This window comes from Daldinia decipiens, assembly GCF_022478715.1.
Source record: "Daldinia decipiens strain CBS 113046 unplaced genomic scaffold F4813scaffold_6, whole genome shotgun sequence".
In the NCBI taxonomy this organism is placed as follows: Eukaryota; Fungi; Ascomycota; class Sordariomycetes; order Xylariales; family Hypoxylaceae; genus Daldinia; species Daldinia decipiens.
Genome location: NW_026054549.1, coordinates 440,804 through 461,123, shown reverse-complemented (window position 1 = coordinate 461,123; position 20,320 = coordinate 440,804). Strand labels below are relative to the sequence as shown.

At 40.9% G+C, this 20,320-nt stretch overlaps 7 protein-coding genes across 7 annotated transcripts; 4 read left to right on the top strand and 3 right to left on the bottom strand.

Moving 5' to 3' along the window:
- Nucleotides 1-190: 190 nt before the first annotated feature.
- On the bottom strand, nt 191-2,658 carry F4813DRAFT_400656 (uncharacterized protein; the record flags this gene model as incomplete). The annotated part of the gene is made up of 10 exons (XM_049248292.1): nt 191-477; nt 535-682; nt 740-1,022; nt 1,077-1,180; nt 1,237-1,336; nt 1,389-1,629; nt 1,686-1,752; nt 1,805-1,849; nt 1,925-2,471; nt 2,531-2,658. 10 exons carry the CDS (start codon nt 2,656-2,658, stop codon nt 248-250), a joined length of 1,893 nt encoding a protein of 630 aa, XP_049102405.1. The 3' UTR covers nt 191-247.
- An 856-nt stretch (nt 2,659-3,514) lies between these two features.
- Nucleotides 3,515-4,664, top strand: F4813DRAFT_379243 (P-loop containing nucleoside triphosphate hydrolase protein; the record flags this gene model as incomplete). Its single annotated transcript, XM_049245431.1, has 4 exons — nt 3,515-3,614; nt 3,670-3,935; nt 3,996-4,016; nt 4,116-4,664. The coding sequence occupies 4 exons, from the start codon at nt 3,515-3,517 to the stop codon at nt 4,662-4,664; spliced, it is 936 nt and encodes a 311-aa protein (XP_049102404.1).
- A 442-nt stretch (nt 4,665-5,106) lies between these two features.
- F4813DRAFT_349971 (uncharacterized protein) lies at nt 5,107-7,263 on the top strand. The gene is made up of 5 exons (XM_049242244.1): nt 5,107-5,671; nt 5,721-5,833; nt 5,888-6,409; nt 6,480-6,561; nt 6,634-7,263. Exons 1-5 carry the CDS (start codon nt 5,470-5,472, stop codon nt 7,155-7,157), a joined length of 1,443 nt encoding a protein of 480 aa, XP_049102403.1. The 5' UTR covers nt 5,107-5,469; the 3' UTR covers nt 7,158-7,263.
- Nucleotides 7,264-12,151: 4,888 nt separating this feature from the next.
- F4813DRAFT_294520 (Di-copper centre-containing protein) lies at nt 12,152-14,124 on the bottom strand. The gene is made up of 4 exons (XM_049240666.1): nt 14,089-14,124; nt 12,861-13,644; nt 12,635-12,801; nt 12,152-12,577 (listed from the first exon to the last, which is right to left on the bottom strand). The coding sequence occupies exons 2-4, from the start codon at nt 13,539-13,541 to the stop codon at nt 12,283-12,285; spliced, it is 1,143 nt and encodes a 380-aa protein (XP_049102402.1). The 5' UTR covers nt 13,542-13,644; nt 14,089-14,124; the 3' UTR covers nt 12,152-12,282.
- Nucleotides 14,125-17,231: 3,107 nt separating this feature from the next.
- F4813DRAFT_349955 (uncharacterized protein) lies at nt 17,232-18,178 on the top strand. Its single transcript, XM_049242243.1, has one exon. It carries the CDS (start codon nt 17,265-17,267, stop codon nt 17,991-17,993), a length of 729 nt encoding a protein of 242 aa, XP_049102401.1. The 5' UTR covers nt 17,232-17,264; the 3' UTR covers nt 17,994-18,178.
- A 75-nt stretch (nt 18,179-18,253) lies between these two features.
- F4813DRAFT_349954 (oxidoreductase) lies at nt 18,254-19,585 on the top strand. The gene has a single exon (XM_049242242.1). The coding sequence runs from the start codon at nt 18,479-18,481 to the stop codon at nt 19,547-19,549; it is 1,071 nt and encodes a 356-aa protein (XP_049102400.1). The 5' UTR covers nt 18,254-18,478; the 3' UTR covers nt 19,550-19,585.
- A 208-nt stretch (nt 19,586-19,793) lies between these two features.
- On the bottom strand, nt 19,794-20,269 carry F4813DRAFT_386635 (uncharacterized protein; the record flags this gene model as incomplete). The annotated part of the gene is made up of 3 exons (XM_049246447.1): nt 19,794-19,837; nt 19,907-19,920; nt 19,986-20,269. The coding sequence occupies 3 exons, from the start codon at nt 20,267-20,269 to the stop codon at nt 19,794-19,796; spliced, it is 342 nt and encodes a 113-aa protein (XP_049102399.1).
- Nucleotides 20,270-20,320: the final 51 nt, after the last annotated feature.

The following is a 20,320-nucleotide window of genomic DNA, read 5'->3' as shown; positions in this document are numbered from 1 at the left end:
CGGACGAAGTTTCGAGGCCTATTTTTCTTCCCCGTAGATCTAACTCACCGAGATAAACCATATCTGGATCACAAGTACGACAAATTATCATAAACGACATCTCGTGTGCTTGTTTAAGTTGAAATAAAGACTTGAGAGAATTATCTAACGAGGTGAAAGGGAGATTCCTAGTGTACCGTAACAAAAGAGAAACTCATTATATACCTATTTATATACAGCACAACAGGTACTCTGCCAACTATTCATCTCATCGATCGTCTTGAGCATATTTTGCCTCCGTATGTGCCATCCGATATCCATGATAGTATATTTCAAACTCGAGAGTCGCACTCCCCAAAATCATCCTTACGTTGAAGACACAATCTCTCCATTTCCCCTTCCATTTCCCCTTCTCGGCGGGACTCTTGTAACTCCCCGTATGGGACCATATGACACTCTCGGGGATCACGAAGCTCAATTCGCAGAGTTTCTTAACGCCTGCAGCGATCGAGATAAGCGTTTTGTCTAACTTGGATCGTATGAGAAATCACTTACTATCATCCCTCCTAGTGGGCGCCTTTGGTTGGTCGGAGTAGAGCAAGACTTGAAAGAACTCGCGGACACCTGTACTAGTCCAGCCGATACCGTGTACTGGTTGTACGATATCGATCCACAGTATGCCATTCTCCCGCATCATCTCGCCCTGAAAGTTGTTAGTAGTTAGCAGTTTTTAGCACGAGCTAAGTTTTGGGACACCTACTCTCTTCAACAACCATCTCATCTGGTTGTCTGCTGCATATTTGCCACTGCTATTGTCAAGAAAACGATCCTTCCAAAGGTGTTTCTTCGGGTCAAAGTCTTCCGTAAGAGGAATCCCATAGCTGTATCTTGAGATGCGTGAAACGATAGTCGGTTCCATCTGGGGCGTCAACGGGGGATCGATAGCGTTATAGGGTGGTAGGTCTTTTGCTGCTAGCCAAGGATGAGGCTTTTGCACTTGTTCCAATCCCCACATACACGCACCACGGCATATAGCCGACCAACTGTTCTTGTAAGGAGAATGTATCTTTCACGCTTTATGAGTTTATTGAACTTACGCTCCATCTACTTGGAGAACCCTAACCCCTTCCGAAGTATAGGCATTTTCGAGGCGACTGTGAAGATACTTGCTCTCTCCGAATCCCCCAACTAAGAGGATGGCCTTTGTCCTGTTAGTTATATCCATTCATACCGTGGGAAGAGTTTAGGCAGTTATACCTTCACTTTAAGTCCTCGCCCTTGAACCTCCATCGTCTGGTTTTGAACGAGAGTATCTATTTGACCACAAATATGATCGAAGACGGTGCGCAACATGTTGCTATGTAGTGTATGAGCGCAGGCAACAATCTGACAGGGTTCTTTAGACTCACGCCTTAAGCGGCACGTTGTCGTCAACGATGCCTTCATCCTCGTTATCTTCAACACCTCTTAGGTCTACCGAGTAATCCTTGTTATCGTCACCCATAAATGATCGTTTGATACCAAATTCGAACTCCTTTAGCATCTTCTTCTTGCTCACTTCTTTAATTTGCGAGTATTGCTTTTCTCCAATCAACGCGGCGATGTATTTAACGAATGCTAGATCGAGGAATACTGATCCGCAGAGGTCACCTAGTAGGTGTATTAGTATGTACCTAGGATTAGGTGAAATGATTTTATGGACGCACCGTCCCCAATGGCGCATTCCTCCACTCTCAATGGGTGAATGCTATTTACTTTGTAACTTATTAAATCCTTCAGGATCTGGTTAGAGGTGAAATATTAGGAGACTGGGCTGCAAGCATACCACCGTTCCACCACCAGCGTCACAGACCACGAACGAGTCTCCGGGCTATTGGCGTCAGCAACATACGAAGCATATACAATACTTTCAGCATTAATTGCGAACGCAAGCGGGAAAGCTTACACGAAGTGTATCCTCTTCCGCCTTCCCCCTTAATGTTGCCAAAGCAGCTGCCTCAGGCTCGGTTACCATCGAGATATGAACAGGGAGGCCAGCAGCTCGTGCCGCTTTAACAGTCCTGTCCTTAGCTTGGTGGGACCACATTGCGGGTACTGTTAGTACGACCCGGAGCCGAAATGTGGTCTCCCAATTCTCGTCGTCGATCCGCTTGCGGATGTCTTCTTTTGTATAGGCCCATAGAGCCCGCAAGTAGTCGGAAACTACCTCATCGGCAGTTTTGTTCAACTTGGTAAGAAGAGCATTGCTCTTTTTCACGTCCTCGATTGTCTTAGCATACTTGTGCTCAGGCTCAAGAAGTATCTTCATCCAACGAAAGCTGTCCTCTCTCATTGTAACCTCGTATCCCCAGTTGCTAACTTGGCCATTTCGATACGATATGACTGATGGAACTTTTTCAGCATTCGCGTTGACGGCTTGTGGGTTTGTCCAATCAGTGATAAGCCGTATCTTCTTCTGGCCCTCGTTTATAGCCCAGCAAACTCCCGAGTGCCTAAACATTGAGTCATTAGCAAATCACCCACCAAATATATTTCGGCATGGACAACTAACGTTGTTCCAAAGTCTATACCGACAACTATCTCTGGACCAACCAAGTGAACGGATGTGGCTGCTGTAGAAACAAGCGAACTAAAAGCAGTAGATCTAACAACAACAGAACTACTATTCCGAAAACTCATTGTAATTGACGATCCAAAGACAAGATACTAAAACTATGTATCCGATGAGAAACATGAGAATATTTCGAACTCAGCATCAAGTGAGTTACATCGAGTAACAACGAGTTCTCCAGAGGTCTATTTAGGACTTTCTAGGCTAGATCTACTCAAGCTTTGGTGGAAGACCCCAAGTAAGCCTATCAGCTAAACTAGCTAGGGTCAGTCGAGGCACATGTTAGATAGTAACCGGAGGGTGGCCAGTCATCAATCCTCCAAAAGCAACACCTTCAGCAATGCGCCGCTGCCCCCGAAGCCGGCCTAACCCCGTGTTCCAGGGAATATCATGGCATATCATACCAAATTTAGGAATAATTACGACTTAATTGGGAGCATCTGAGTGAAAAGTAACGATGTGAGTCTAGTTGATGCCACCGTAATATAAGGAGGCCTGTTACTCCAACAGAGCATCCTAGCTCTAATAGGTCTGAATCACACAACCCAGAATGCTCCCCAATAAGAGAAAAGTGCAGCTTTAGATAAACCAATAAACATTATCAGCTCGTTACATCGAGCGTAGAGGCACTTATATAACTATTGATTAAACTTGCAAGGTAGACAATCCGCCTGCACTGCCTGCCACACTCAGACAGCTTTGCATGGGAATACACAGTATGAGACTGAAAAGTTGTTATGTTTAGCTTAAATGTCCTACGTGCTAATATCGAATATTGATAAAGTGAATTGTGTTTTGTTGTGTTCTATTATTCTAGTCCTTTGCTATGTGAAGTTCTCCAGTTGGCAGGAATAAACCATGGACAGCCCAACAGATTCGCCGCTATTCGACAACTCTCCTCCACTGCCTCAACTTGGGCTTCCCATGATTGTAGTGATGGGCGTAACTGGGTCGGGAAAGAGTTATTTCATCAATAAGCTCGCAGGTCTCCCTGCAGTCGCAGAAGGGTCTCAATTGGACTCATGTAAGTATCGTTGTCCAGGGAGGTTTTCTGAGAGCTAATTCCACGCTCGGCATAGGTACACAGCGATGTGAGGTGGTTCCCGTCTCAATTGGAAGCACTCGGACTCTTCTCATCGATACGCCTGGTTTTGATGATACCGGCCGTACAGACTCGGATATCCTGACTGAGATCGCAAGACTGCTTGCCAGCCAGTACACTCTCGGTTTTCAGTTAAAGGGGATCATCTATGTCCACCGCATTACGGATAACCGTTATACAGGCTCGGCCGTTAAAACGTTCGAGATTTTTAGGCGAATCTGTGGAGACGAGGCGATGAAGAACGTAGTTCTTATTACCAGTCGCTGAAACGAAGTTGACGAACCGACTGGGGCTAGCCGGGAGCGCCAACTTCGCGAGAAATTCGTGAGTAATTTTTGAAATCATATATCATCTCCTATACATGGCTTCAAGTTGAAGTGGCTCAATTTGTGATACAGCTACTAATTCTAAATGTCATAATAGTGGGCTTACATGCTTGGTCGAGGCTCATGTATGAATCGCTTTCACGGCGATCGCGATTCAGCTCGGACCATTGCTGCCCAGCTACTTATCAAAGAAACAGTCACCTTGAAGCTCCAGGAAGAAATGGTCAATGATGGCATGCAATTAAATGAAACAACTGCTGGCTCATATGTCAGCGACGGCCTCGAAGACCTAAAAGCAAAATACGAGAGAGAATTGCAAGCCCTCGAGGATCTTCGAAGAGAGCTCCAAGAGAGCGATAGAATGATGAAGCGCCAAGTGCAATTGGACATACAGCGTGAGAGGGACCGGCTCAAAAGCGCTGAACAGCAACAGGTGAGTCTTGGACGGGACATCGCGAGGGAAGTCCAAGAGGAAATTCGGAAGGAGACTAAAAGGCAAAGGTTCGTCAGAGGGCTCAATAAAGCCCTTCCGTTCGCCCCAATCGCTATCAATATACTGCTTCTTTTTGTCGGCGTGCCCCCAGGCGTAGGCGATTTGTTTACTTCTTGGATAGGGGGACTGCTTGCTGGGGACTCATCTGGCTAGGACAACTACTAATTGTATAGAATATTTGTATAATACACTTCCATCACAATTTAAATTTACTTCAACGTGCTCCATTTGCCAGGCCTTGGAATACGCATAATATTTGAATTGCAAGATAATACGGCTCAAGTTAGACTACTTTGTTAACTAGATAATAGTCTAAAGGGCTGTGGTGAATCTGACGCATAACTACCTAAGGTAGTTTCATTCCTTAAAGTAAATATTGATTCTAGCCCCGGTTAGAATACCTCGTGTTCCAAGCACGGTGTAAAGTCCGATGAAACTTGCCTCATCCGTCTTTGCGTCTTACTTACATATCCAGAAGCGCCTGCTACCCCCCTTGTCCAGGAATGGAGGGAGATTAAGATAAAAAAGGAAGATAGGCTTACAAGTCCTAATTATATAGCGAATAGTGATAGTTAGCACCTAGTTTAGGATTCCATCACAAAACAGTAGCATCGCAGGGTTTAATTATATGGCATTGTCTAGGCCTCTACGGGTGGTGGGTGGTGGACTAAGATCATCCGTTGCATACGTTGGGGTATAGGCAGATTGACTTAACTAATGTCCAGCTCCATGAAGGCTTTGTGGGTGGAATAGACACATACCGAGAGTACGGCGAAATATCATACGCCTCTAAGCTGGCCGGCATCCTAGGTGGTTAAGACTGACTGTTCTCGATTCAGTTCTTACGCACCCGTCAGAATTAACCCTTTGAGAATTCGTCGCTGCCAATTTTTCAACGCTCTAAGTTATATTTCTGTTCCCATATTTCACCCATCCCTTATAGAAATTTACACCTTTCATGTCAAGTATGAATCGGGCGGTCCATTCACGAGACATGCAAGGATATGACAGCCTTGAAGAAAGTGATGAAAACAATCAAGGCCCAGGAATCCCTCCTCGACCTGGTAACAAGTTGACTAGAAAAGGACTGAGAAGAATTAACAATGATGAGATAGCCACGGGGAGAGGATCAAACGACGGATTTATCGTGGAAGAAATAAGTATGCTTGTGAGGGTTTTATTCTTCTTCTCGATACTAACGTACCTTGGGGAACCTAGCTCATTTACCAGGGAATGGCCAAGGCCAGCGAAACCAACCTAAGCATGGTAGTCGTGATACTACTGCACAGGGTACTGGAATTTCATTTACAGATTTCCGTGGTGTAAGTCGACTGAAGCTTTCTGGGTGATTTGGTGCTAAATACTGTCGGAACTAGATGGTTGACCGTCTTAATCGGGGTGGTCCCTCTCCAGAAGAACAAACGTGTGACGAACGTTTTGATAGACTAGAAGCAAAGTACTACCAAGCCAAGGAAAAGAACAAAAAACAACAGATAGAAATGGAGCATCTGCACGACCTGGTCCAAGCGTTAGATGAGTCCAACCAGATCATTAAGAGACGCAACGATAAGCTCCAAGGCTACGTAGACAATAAAGAAGCAGCTGTAGGGTATCAGGAGTCCGACGAAGCGATCACTTCCAAGTTCCGCAGCTTATACCATCAGATTAGAACGTGGGCGAACAAGTTCTGCGTGAACAGCGACAAGCCGATCAAGCTAGGGTTTCCTGATGAAGAGCAGTTCCGACTTCTACAACGAGTGCTACCGATGATGAGCAACGTTGACGACTGGGCTACCTGTGTCTCTGATAGCAAGCGGCGACGTAAGTTCGTCCGCGGCTGGGTGACTCTTAATGTTACCGAGACCATGTTTCGAACACTGCCATCCAAAAATTACCAAGTAAGCATTTTCGCTCAGATTCAAGCTTCCAAGTCCTTTGAAATGCTAACTGGTACTTTAAACCCTATAGTGGGATTCTGGTACCGACTATTGGATTCCGGAACAAACTCGTCGGGGACTGGTAGATGTAGAGCGAGACCTGTTGAACTCAGGTTAGTCCGAATGACTATTCCAGATAGCCGCAGAATGCAAACGTGAACGCTAATACAACGCAATATTATCAGGACATGCCATAACATTGAGTAGTTTTCACCAATGGCGCGCTGTTACAATGGCGCTCCTCGCCAAGAAGTATCCCGACTTCACCGAGGAAGATGTTATGATAGAAAACGCAGCATCCGTGCTCAAAGTAATCAATCCCCTAGGACACGAGCGTGATACAACCCAGCGGCTCATCGAAAATGTGTACAAGCCGGCGCTAGAACTCTCTCGCCTGCTCCGGCGCCAACGTGCCTCATGGTCAGTACGTTTCCCAGCTACCAGACAACAGCCTGTACCGGGCGGTAATAGTGCTGCGATGCCCATCGCTTTGAGGGCTATCTTTGATGATGGCGTCATGAAAGATATGGATCTAGACAAGGAAGAAACACCGTCATCAGATCAATATTGTCATAAGTACGTCGAGATCATTGTCGGTCCGGCGCTATTCAAGAGCGGAAATATTGATGGGGAGCAATATGACATGGAGAATGTGATGGAAAAGGCTGAAGTATCTTGTGCTCCAGTCCCGAGCTTGACTTCTGGGTGAAGACCGTTCTTTAGATGAGACCAATGAGATTAGCATGCAATTTTCAACTAGACTTATGTGTACTCAATTTGCATCACTTTCATTAATTCAAAAGATATACAATTTTGCTTTAAGACCGTCGGTATGATTGTTTTTGTATTAAGTATTAAGTATTATTTATTTGAATGTCGTGCTGTGGATACCCCCTATTCTTGCGGCATTCCAATGTCGCCCGTGTATTTTTCTTATGCACTCATTTGTATTGGTTCATCACTCGTTTCATAGTTAGTAAATATTTATCAGCTGTACTCTTTTCAAGATACTTTAATATTAAAGTGCGTAAAAATGCAAGGTCTTTTACAATTTCGTTGTTGCTCCCTATGTAACAAACTAGTATTCTTTAAGTATCTTTACTGTACAATAAGGCAAAAAAATAAACGTTAAAAATATAAACGCGTAAAATTGCGTATATTATTTTTTACCCACCCTTATTTTTCAATAATGGCTCCTATACCACCACTTAGTTTTAAAAGGCTTAAAAAGCATTTATTTCCTGTTGGGATAACGGTCACGTGACCTCGTCACATGACCAGGGTTATGCCCACACACACCGCCCACGCACAGCCCACGCATTTGTACAATAGATATCTTTCCCCACTCGGGGGAACCCCTCCTCTCTTACCTTAGTACAACCAATCAGAACACGATCGTTATTTGCATTCCCCTCCATATTATTACGTAATACATAGTCAATCCAACATTTCCTTATAAAAAGATAAGGATTAAATTTATATTCGAAATAAGCCTTTTAACCAAGTAAATTAAGGCTATAAAAGGCATTTTAACTTAAAGCTTATATTAAATAAATATCCGATATAAGATTTAAAAATTAACCCTTTTACACCCCGACCGAAAGCGTTATTATAAACTTAAATTATAAAATAAAAGGCATATTATTTAACTTATCGGTAAAAACTTTTTCGTTTTGTTTTTTTAGCTTTTTTTTAAGATTAATTTAAAAGTTTATAATCGTATTATTATAACGTAACTTTAAAAATAAAGCATAATACATTATAAAACGTTTTATAAATTAAAATTATTATAAAAATATGTTAATAAACGCTTGGCTTTTACCCGGCAACATATAAAAAAACCTCTTTTATATTAAAAACGTTAATTTTTCTCGAATAAGTTAACGGTAGCCCGAAGCGATGGCGAAAGGTAAATGTGGGTGTTTTATTAAAAAATACGTCATTTTTTAAAATAACCTACTTAACTTTATTTATATATAATTTACCGAAATTTTAATTTTAAAGCAAAAGATTATATAAAGAAAATATTTAATTAAAAAATAAGTTAACGAAACATTTTTAAATATTTTAAAGTATGTTTAAGTAAAAAAAAACGGTTTTTATTAATCGATTTATATAACAATTTTAATATTAAACATACCGGGATTATAAGCTTTATTATTTTAAAAATTTTACAAAAAATCTTTTTATAAATGTGTAAGAAAAATAATATATTTATTATAAATAACGCATTTATTTATAAAGCTTATATAGTTATAAATTAATTGCGTAAATAATGAATTAATGTTAGTGTATTAAATGACTTTAACTTTAATTATATGATTATATTTTTAATATAAATATTATTTATAATTGTATACATCTATTTTATATAATATAATTTACTTTTAATATAAATCATTTTTTTTTATCATTAATTATTGAACTGGTGCTGGTGTATCAGGTGACCTTGATCCTGATCATGTGATTATATTCTTAGTATAAGTACCATTTATGGTCGCACACACCCATTTTACATAGTATCATCCACTTTTAATACAAGTCATTCCTTTTCATCATTAGTTTCATCATCTAAAAGTCCTTGATATCAGGTCTAATAAGGCTTGATCCAAGGCCAAGACGTCTAAGTCTTGTTCATTATCATTTAAAAATCTTTAATATCAAGTTTAATAAAGCTTGATTTAAGGTTAAAACGTTTAAGTTTTATTTAATAGCAACTTTTAACAATTTAAACCCGTAACACCAGTTTTAAAAAAACCGTTATTATCGTCGAAAATGCTTTATCGTAACTTGATTAATAATTACCACAAAGCTTACGATATATCAATCAATAGCTTATAAAGCCCACGATAACTTCATCGATACTTTTAACTAATAACTTAAATATAAGCTAAATAACCTAATTAAACAATTTAAGCCTTATATCAGTCATATCAGCTAATTTAAAGATATTTTACTTATTAATTAATTTAATTATATTTTAATATATTAATTAATATATACGATATAATATAACTTTATTAAAAGCTTTATTAAAAACCTTATTTATAACTTTATTAATAACTTTAACGATTACGTTACTTATTAATTAAGTTAATACGATTTTTAAAATACCGATATTTTTATACTTTAAATCGAAATATAAAATATAATACGATTTAAAAAGTATTATTATATTAAGATTTAATTATAAGTTAATTTTAAAATATGTAAAAACCATAGCGTATCTTAATTAATCAAATATTAAAAAATAAAAAGTAGTTTTATTAAATGCGTAAAAAGATTATAAAGATAAAGTTAATAAAAATACTAGTAATTATCACGTTTAAAGTTATGTTTTAAGTTATTTAAAAATAATATATGATGTTTTTTAAGTTATATTATACTTAATATATAAAACGATTAATTATAAAAAGTTAATAATAAAAAAAGTAAAGGCTTAATTAATTAATTAATTAATAAGTTATTAAGTTTATTATAAAAGAAGTAAGTTAATTAATTAATTAATAAATCACCAGGTTTATTATAAAGGAAGTAAAAGCTTAATTAATATTAAAGCTTATTTAAATTAATATTAAAATATTAAAAAAAGTAAATAACTTAATTACAAGGGTTATTTACGAGGGTTATACGATATTAAAATAAGAAAAAAAATGAGATTAATTAAGTTTATTATAAAAAAGATAAAGTTATACGATAATTTTTATACCACGATTTATATATATATTTAATTTAATAATAAATATTATAATTAAACCCGTTATTATATAATTTTATATGGTTAAAAGATATGATTTAATGATATAAAATATTTAATTAATAAATCTTAGTTAAATTGGTTAAATTATACGGTATATAAATTTATTTAAAATATAATTTAAAACTTGATAATATTTAAAATATTAAAAAAGTTATATTATAAAGTTGTATTATAAAGTTATACCATAAGGTTGATAATTAAAAGTTTTAATAACTTTAATAGTTTAAACAATGTGAAATTTTTTTTTTAAAGCTTAAGATTTAATCCCCACTTGTATTGTTTTATTTCTTTTTTTTTTAAGTCTTAACCCTTATTTCGTAAGTCGAATTTAATCTCGTGGCTTTAATAAAATTCAAAGGGAGGTTATAAATTAATGTTAATGTATTAAATAACTTTAACTTTAATTATATGATTATATTTTTAATATAAATACCATTTATAATCGTATATATTCATTTTATATAATATCATTTATTTTTAATATAAATCATTTTTTTTCATCATTAATCATTATTTAAAAGTCTTTGATATCAAATTTAATAAAGTTTAATTTAAGGTTAAAACGTTTAAATCTTATTTAATAAATTAAATAAAAAAGGGTTACTTTAATAAATTAACCTTTATATTCACTTAATTTTAACCTTATTAAAAACTTTTAAAAAGTTTTTAAAAATAAAATTTGTTTTAAACATCTTAAATTATTATTAATGTTTTTAAATATTACCTCATTAAATTTACTTACACGTATAACGTTAAAAGTATAAGATAAATTCGAGGAGGAAATGTTAAATAAATTAACCTTAATTATATTAAAGAAATTAACTATTGTTATTAAGGTAAAAGGTTAATATATTAAATATTAATTAAATAATATATATATTATATTAAAATCTTATTTTTAAACTATTTATTCTTATTATTATTAAAAAATTAAATGCAAATTAATTATATAATTGATTATTAAAATAAAAAGGTGGTGGTATAATAAAAGAGTAATAACGGGGTAAAAAAAACTTTTAACGTTTATTTTTTCGAGTTATTATACTCTTATTACTATAGGCTTATTTGCGTAATATTTTAAATGAAAAATAAGAATTCAATTCCCCGAAGAACGTAATTGTTAGTTGTTACTCATAAGTTTACCCTCGGTCCGAATCTTTCCTTGTCATTACTATTGTCGATTTATTCGGCAACTTCGTGACTTCTTTAGTCTTGGTAACCACTTCAAGATATATATACATCCCTAAAAGAGGTAAATACAAAGAATTATAGACCTTTATACGACTTAAAACTGGGTACTCTAAGTTTAAATGGCATTAATCCATTGTTACAATAGCCTATCCCAAGGGTTTCATTAGAGAATATGTCACAAGCGGATAGACGCAGTATAGCAATTATAGTCCTAAAGGTGTATGTAAATTTTTAATGTTTTAGCGGTATGAATCCTGTAGGATTTACCATACTAGATTTGGTAGATTTCTTCTCCTAAAATATAGATGTTCTCATGCTACTATATTAATCTACCGCTGATACCTAAGGTAGATACCAATCATCCAAATAATAAAAGCGCAAAGTTATCGCAGACTTAGTATATTTTATGCTTGTTAGGCATGCTTGGCAAACACGTGTTGAGCATGCTGATGGTGGTGTGGTATGGTTACAACGAAGCATCCCACTCGCTGCGTACCTACATATATATATGTAGGTTGGGTTGGTAAAGACTTCATAGCTTCGGATGATTGCAGCGTCGATCATCTGAAATGACGCAAAAAAACGTTGAAAGTGAATTTTAAAACTTAATAAGACTAACATACATCCATGCCTAATTTTGCTATGTACTAAACACTCCCAGGGGTATAGATTCTAAGGAATGTTCTGACTCGACTCTTCTTCTATCCCAAAAGGTATCATCATATGGCTAATCGAATGTGATTGCCCATTGCCGTATCATAAGTCTTTCCGTAACCCCAACGCCTGTTCTGCATTGATATGAATGCGATGCAAGATAAAAGTGCCATGATAAACAGTTAATAGAAAGCGACCGTAGCGTACATCCACGGTACAAGGTCCGACACTAGTAATCGTATCGGTAACACAGGTAGCCGCCCATGGTATCCATCACGTTGGCAATGGTGGTATTAGCTTTGAGACTGTTGGAAGAGAGGGCGTAGTCCATAGTAATTTGAGTACATGGGCTGTTCGTGTCAGAGCAGCCGTTGATAGAGGTAGTGCGCGAGGCGTCGGCATTCTGCCAGATTCGGAACGAGTGGTCGATGAACAGATGGTGCATGAAGAAGATTGGGTCTCCGGGCGAGGCCTGAACTTCGGCCATAACCGCGCCAACGCCATTGTGGCCGTAACCGTGTGGGCTACGAGGGTCTGTTAATGAATGAAATTCTAAAATATATTGAGAGGCTGAATCTTACCCAAGTTCTTGGCAACTTCGCATGTCATCGTATGAGGTACGGGAGTTGCAGTCCTGAACAAATTGAGCACTGACGGTACCAGTCAAGCTCTCATCGACAGCTCGCGAAAGGCAATGATCTTGGAACCCACTGCCGGGGCCAATGTGAAGCCTAAGTCCACCGAATGTCTATAGCAGTTAGTCTACGTCCTGTTTTTGTTGTTTGAGGTAAAACTGAGAATACTTACACCCGTATCGATGCAGGTGCCTTGGCCATCAGACGTCTTTCCGGGGAGGGGACCGAAATACGCATCGGTGAAAAGATCCGAGTCAGCAAAGTGGCCAGCATCTTTCGTCTCGTCCCACCATGGAAAGGGGGCATTGAAGCCACATTCATTCCGCATCAAATCCTCGAAAATAGAGACGTAGTATCGATGCCAGGGTAGGAATACGGCACGCTGGTGAATATTAGGAGTCATTTGCTGGTGTACCGATACGATATCTTCGTAGCGGCTTTTTGAGCCCTGGAATCCTCCAGCAGAGGGCTTGTCCATTAGACATTTGATAGCGCTGACAAAGGCTTTCCGGTCATCTGGGGAGTAATTCCGCCATTCGACACGAACCTTTGGGTTGTTTCGATCACATGTGCCGTCGTCGGCAGCGGCACTCGTAGTGACAACTTTATCCTCTCCAGCAGCGGGGCTCTTATTGCCACCGATGATTTTGGGGAAGTTGAACTGAGGTCCATCGCTAAAGGGGCCCTTTATTGTCTCGGCTTGAGCATGAGCTTGTTCAGGTGTAATAGTCGGAAAGCTGCCGAACTGAGCGAGGTCGATAAGAGTTAACCGCTTCACAACGGAGCGGGGAACCGTCAGAGCTGAGACGGCGACGGCGCCGACGAGAGCCTGGGTAGTGAACGCGAATCGCATTATGCCGATCAGTCGGGATCGATCGTATCCCTGGAAGGTGATTACTATTATTATATTGAGAGAAGGTCCACACAGATAGAATGATGGAGCTCAGGGTGCTAAGCTATAATTATTAAGGGTTTTGATGTAAGTCAAGATCCCCAATGCATCGTGGGTAAGATCTAGTGATGGACGAGACTCTTTAAATGTTGTGCTCTTGGAGCTCTAGAATACAATTGACGATCATCATCTTAGAACAAGACGCTGATCTCTTTCAATGTATTTTGGTAGTTGCTCTCAAAGGCAATGTTCCGGCACAAAGATCCCAGGAAACGTCATAGCTCCAACATGCTGATTTGCAGGAACAGTGGAAACAAGACGGGTATTTCCAGGATATTTGCGGTTAGGAAATCTTAAAAGCGGTTATGATGGGTTGGCGCTTGTGCCAAATGAGGCTGTGAGCTGAACCCCTAACCTGGCAGGGGTGTTGCCTACATACTGCGTACATATGTATGCGTAATATGTATTGTGTGTGTAGTATTTGCGTTATGTGTATTATTGTACATACCATCGAGCGTCTAATGCAGCGGCAGAGGCTGCAAAGTGTTGCCAAATACGAGAATTGGGGCCGCCGGGCGTCACCGCACGTATTTGGCGCATGGCTTTGCTGGCAAGAATACAAAGCAATATGCTGTGTTTGGTCTAGCCCTTGACGATCACCACCCGTCTTTACTATCTTGACTATGTGTAACTGTCGACTCGAGCGGGGACACAAAGCGTGGGCCCTTTTCTTTTTTATCAACCATCGATTCTTTGCGTCAGACATACAATCCCGTTCTCTTGGGGCCGGTTTCCACGATAGCTTAGCTGTGCCGGCTGGGCCGAGCCCGACTAACCCTGGTACTATACGATGCGGTGCCGCCAACGCGGGGTTTGCAGTAGTTGTATTCTTGTTATTCCCGACCGACCGTATCCTTGAAGCCATGAGAACCAGGATGGCATTTTATGACGTTAAGATCATGTTGGCCAGTCCAGATATGAGCCTAATCCTCGAGAACTGGATAGATGAATTTCGTTCAGATTCACCGGTGAATATTGGTGGCATGGTCTAGCCCCTCCTTGCCATCAATGGCATCCCTTGCGGGTTTATTAATGTAAATCCTGGCTTAAACGTTGCCGTTCTGACTTTGACCTATAAAAAAATAAAATAAAAAAAATAAAAAACCGCCAAAGGGCTGGGCCGTTATTCGAACGGCGCCGGTATACAGGACAACATGCAGACGCAACGATGCATATTCCCGAGTTAATTGGTTTGGTAAATCCGCCTGCCACTGCTTGCAAACTACATGACGTCTTTAACACTAGCAATACGATCCATGTAGGTAACAAAACGAGAGATCCAACGTGTTGGATCTTGCGATGCATACATTTAGCCAGGTACGCTAGTAAGTAAGTAGAAAGAAACCCTTCGGCCACGGATGGTGATCCGTAACTTTCTGTGACCAAATATCGTCACCACAAGCTTCAATGTTGTATCCTCAGTAACAAAACTAGAAGCTGGTACTACTCTCGAAGCTATTTACCCGTTCCGGCGCAGATCATCGTTGGCATGCAAGACGTTTCCGAGTCAGCCCTAGGCTTCCAAGGAGATTGGCACTGGTCAGCAGGTCGGTTGGACTGTCACTTCGCTTCGCTTTCTTACAAGGTCCCTTATGTGAAATGACTTCATCAATTATTTTGTCGGGCTCGTAGCTTATCTTCACAAGGATATTTTTCATCCTTGCCGCATCCTAAAATCTCTTTTAGCCCTCGACTAACTTAACGACGGCGTCGGGAATCGTAAGAGACCCCATCCTACGCCGTAGCGGCGGGGTCAATGAGCGGCGTGGGACATTACCGCATTCAGCCTCACCAACTACTAGATCTTGGCAGTCGGTCCGGTCATGACCTACATCATAAGCTTGGTTCGATCACTTTATCTCAGAACACGAGAATTCCGAGCATGCCGTTGATGACGCGGGTGCTGATGCGAAATGCTACGTGTAATACGATGAAGACCTCTTGTCAGTCCGCTACGAAAGGATATGAAAATTCGGTGTGAGAAAGTAAAGCCTATCTACTACTCCTACCGCATATGTAGGGTGAAAATAGAAGTGCTACTGCTTTACTGCTGTGCAACATATCGCACTACATATAATATATAGCCCACGTGCAGTTTCGGTCTACTTAATTGGTTTGCTTCCATACTACTCGGGTCGGGATTCACAAGCCGGCCAGTTTCTTCGTATCCTACATGCACAAATATACCGAATCCATCGCGACATGTGAACATTCTCACTCATCTTAAGATTAGAGTAGGCTTGACGACGACATACGTCTCTAGCTTTACTCATAAGACCTCTTAATAAGAACTTTATCCTCTAGAATAGCTTTTCAAAAAGATTTCCCCTAAGTATCCGAATCTTGACGTCTCGTTAAAGTTATTTCGCATTAGGTGGAGGCTTACCAACGGTATAAGGGCAATCATCCAGCGCGGTACGTAGCCGTTGAGATATCCCTAGCGTCCAGTCTAATTAACAGGTATATGCATGTTTATGTAGTATACACTACGCACAACAGAGCCAAGCCCGTCCAGAACACGACTAGAAGTTACACCGTCGTAAGCCCTTACGATATGAGACCTCATAAGTGGGACGCTATTATCAAGGAGATTGTGAAGAACGCCGTGTTCGGATTTCCAGTTAAGGCCCAAAAATAATAGGGTTGTGTCCGCATAAAGATAGGGGCACTAATAACTCCGGTAAAGTATGGGTAAGTCGATGCAAACAAATCTCCGTAGTCGCTGGTGTCGCAAAATAATGACGAATCACCAATAAATGGACCTGACGGCTTTAACTATATGCTGTGTGTTTCAAGCTGGAGACGTCCGGACCACCCCGTCATGCTCAAACGGGTATGCTGTAAGACAATATGAGCCTCGGTAAACCAGGTCGTCCTACACCTATGTATCCCTTGATTCAACAAGTTTATGAGTAAAATAGAAGACCTCATTGGAACTAGAAACAACTATAAGTGAGATAAACAACCCATTCAACCATATACCCTACATAAAGATGAATAATCTACTTACCCTCACATTCCAAAAGATTGTCTGCTGTGTCTAAGTTTAAATCGAGTGGTTTAAAGATATACGTACCTGGGTACCTACCTGCCTACGTATGCCTTCTACTACTCGTAAACAACAAATAAGTATAATGCGTTATACTCTAATGTTTAATTTCAATTATCCTCATAAAGAATGATTTTTTTAATATAGCCGTCCTAGTTTACATTATAGATTATAATTTAATATGACCCAGTCGGGCACTCCTAACCATCCAAGCAAGCAAAAAATAATAACTTCGAATAAAGAGTTTCCTTGGCATATATGAAGGTCCTCGTTCAGGACTATCATAACAAAAGCTAAGTTCAAGAATAATGCCCTGAGCAAGAGACATATTGTTCTAAACTGCCGGCGATTATATAATATGCTTTATAGCAAGCTGGTAGCCTCGTCATCTTTTATGCCAATCGCGTTGTATCTATTGTCGATGAGACGCCTTAGTTCTAATAATAAAGAAGTGCCTATCAAAGACTTCCGTCGCCTCCAAGAACTTCTTCACAAATATGAGTGAAATACTGCCCGAGACTTTAGTAGAATTTCTGAGATGTAATACATTCAATGACCTTTCAGATGACCCAGAGATGTCATCCCAGCGCAAGATCTTCTGGCATCAGCTAGGCCCGTCCAACGCAGGATTTTCTGAGGGAGATATTGAGTTCATGGAGCACGAAGAATACCTACGAACGAAATGGCCATGTTCGGAAGCTATGCCAGAATCATTTGACCCGGACACGTTAGAATCCTCTAGGCAAGCTCAGTTTAAAGGTCATAATGAGGGTACAAGTGCAACTGAGAATAGTGCTGAGGTTCTCTCAAAGAATGACACCAAGTTACACGATTCGAATGCTGAGGGACAATGTAAGGTGGACGAACAGGTGTCATATGTAATACACCTCGAAGAAGCAAACGCCTATAATGAATCCGTCTTCGTAGATGTAATACTTCCTGAACCACTAGACTCGGGCGAACAACTTGAAGACTACAACAGAGAAGTAATCGTAAAGGACGTATCAGCAAGAAACATCTTACAGGTGAGTCAAGGCTCCTATGCTATGTCTATAGCCGGTGACATCTGCGGTTCGGAATTGGTATCGGAGTTGATACCGGAGCCAGACCCCGTGGAGCGTAAGCCGACTCCGCGCATGGGATCGGGGTCTAAACCACCACTTTCTAGAAGTGCATACGCCGCAGTCGCGCAACCTTGTCCTAAGGACGGATACCTGGACAAGCGACCTTGCATGACGTTAATGGGTTATCCTCGGGCGCCGAAATACTTTCCATTTAAGAGTAGAGTAGGAAGTAAGAAGTGATGCAATTCTTACTCTGGCGTAGGTAGTGACTAAGGACTCCATGTATGGAAGTATTGAACTTTGCAACAACGACAACTTAGGTATACCGAAATTTCACATTGATGAATAGAACAATGAGAATGACTTTTTGCAATTAGGTCTATTACAGCTTTTAAGTAGCACCCAATAGAATAGACAATGAAGACAATAAATCATATCATATTATAGCCTGTATCATTAGCGCTCTAAGAATAAACAACTAGACTCCTCGACTTGGAGGTGTTGAATCGACCTGCCTAATAAGGAAAAGAAGCTTGAGACAGGGGTACGCAAAGGCGCCATGGACTCGGGATCAAATCAACAGTGATAAGATCAGGTCGAGTCGAGATCTAATTTAAAAAGGTATGTCCCCTATCCTTCCTATTTGGTCGAACCGACCGCATCAACACTCAGCCTTCGGTGAAGATCGCGATCGTGACTCGTGAGCACGCGCGAGTGAAGCAATCATGACGCGTCTATCGTGGATTACCCTGCTGGGTATCGCTGCCTTGGCGAGCTTAAGTGCCGGGCTATCAACAACCCCGACGGCCATCGCGTTCCCGAAACCCGCATGGAAACATCTCCCCACGGGAAGCGACGCGCGTTTCCGCGGCCTAGCACCCGTGTCGGATAAGATCGTGTGGGTATCAGGAACGAGCGGGACTGTTCTCCGCTCCACAGACGGCGGCAACACGTGGGAATCCGTCGGCCCCGAACTATCGGGCACAGATTCCGCATTGGAGTTCCGCGACATCGAAGCGTGGTCCGCGGATAAGGCCGTCGTACTGTCAATTGGCGAGGGCAACAGCTCGCGCATCTACGTCACAGATGATGGCGGCGCGACCTGGGCACAGTCGTTCACTAACCAGGAGCCGACTGCGTTTTACGACTGCATCGCGTTTGAGAACGCGAAGCGGGGGATGGCGATGAGCGACCCTGTCGACGGGAAGATCCGGTTAATCGAGACGCGTGACGGCGGCGCAAGTTGGGGTGTTGTCGACTCTGGCGGCATGGTCCCGGCGCTCGAAGGCGAGTCGGGGTTCGCCGCGAGCGGAACGTGTCTTGCAACAACGGCCGGCCGCTGGTATGTTGCCTCGGGGGGTGTCAACCCTGGCCGTATATTTAGGAGTAGTGATGGGCACCACTGGGCCGTTTCGGATGCTTCTATAGCCGGCGGCGAGGGTTCCGGTGTTTTCTCGGTACAGTTCCGCGATGCGAAGCACGGCATTGCTGTTGGCGGAAACTATTCGGCGCCTACGGGAGCTATTAGCAATGCAGCGTGGTCAAAAGACGGTGGCGTAACTTGGGTCCCGTCTACGTCGTTTCCCGGCGGTTATCGCTCTGGGTCTTCCTGGGTTCCTGGACGTTTTAATATGGCTCTTGCGGTAGGCCCAACAGGATCAGATTATACTCTCGATGGAGGCAGGAATTGGCATGAGTTTGATAATAGTAGCTTGGATAGTGTGGAGTGTGTAAAGAGGGATGTCTGTTGGGCATCTGGGGAAAAGGGCGCGGTAGCATGCCTCGTGTTTGTATAAACTTTGAACATTGTAATAGTGAAATATAGTATAAGCTCAATAAGAATAATTTTCTCCCTCAGATCTTTTAAAGAGGTACGAAGTATTTCTATTGTCTCGGAGTATTAATTACAATGTTTAAAATGAGAAACTCCCTTTCTATGAACCCGACTTCTCGAACATGTTCGACCTCAACCTACTACATACCTAGGTACCTATCCCCTTTACTAGCTTTCCGATGGGAATCAAAGGAGAAAGGTACCTTTCATTTAGCTAGGGTCCAATCGAACCTGTATCCGCAATTAGTGCCTATAGTAACTGAGTATTAGCAGACGTTTTGAGTATTGAAGCACGATATGCTTGCAAGGTAAGCCATACAATACATGTGGTCACTAGAAAGTACTCTATTAGCAAGCTTTACTTTGACACTTATTTTCGCCTTGGTAGATATACTCACCAGCCGCCGTCCTTTAAAATTTCAACAGCGCAATTCGGGCAGTGTTTGATGACACGGGCTGTTGCGGCCTCTTCTGCTCTTAACCTATCTTTAATATGCTGTTGAATTTCCTGTTTTCGTTTCTTCTCAGCTGCTCTCTGTGTCTTTTTCCGTGACTGGACATTGAGGTTGAAGCTCTGAGGGTCGGCAAGGAAGGCATCATATTTCTCGCAGGTGAGATCGTGGTGCCAGACGGTCCCATGGCGAAAGCAGAAATATACATTATCTCTGGGGCAGAAAGCCATAGGCGATATTTCTCCCGGGTAATGTACTTGTCCTTTTCCACAACCAAGGGG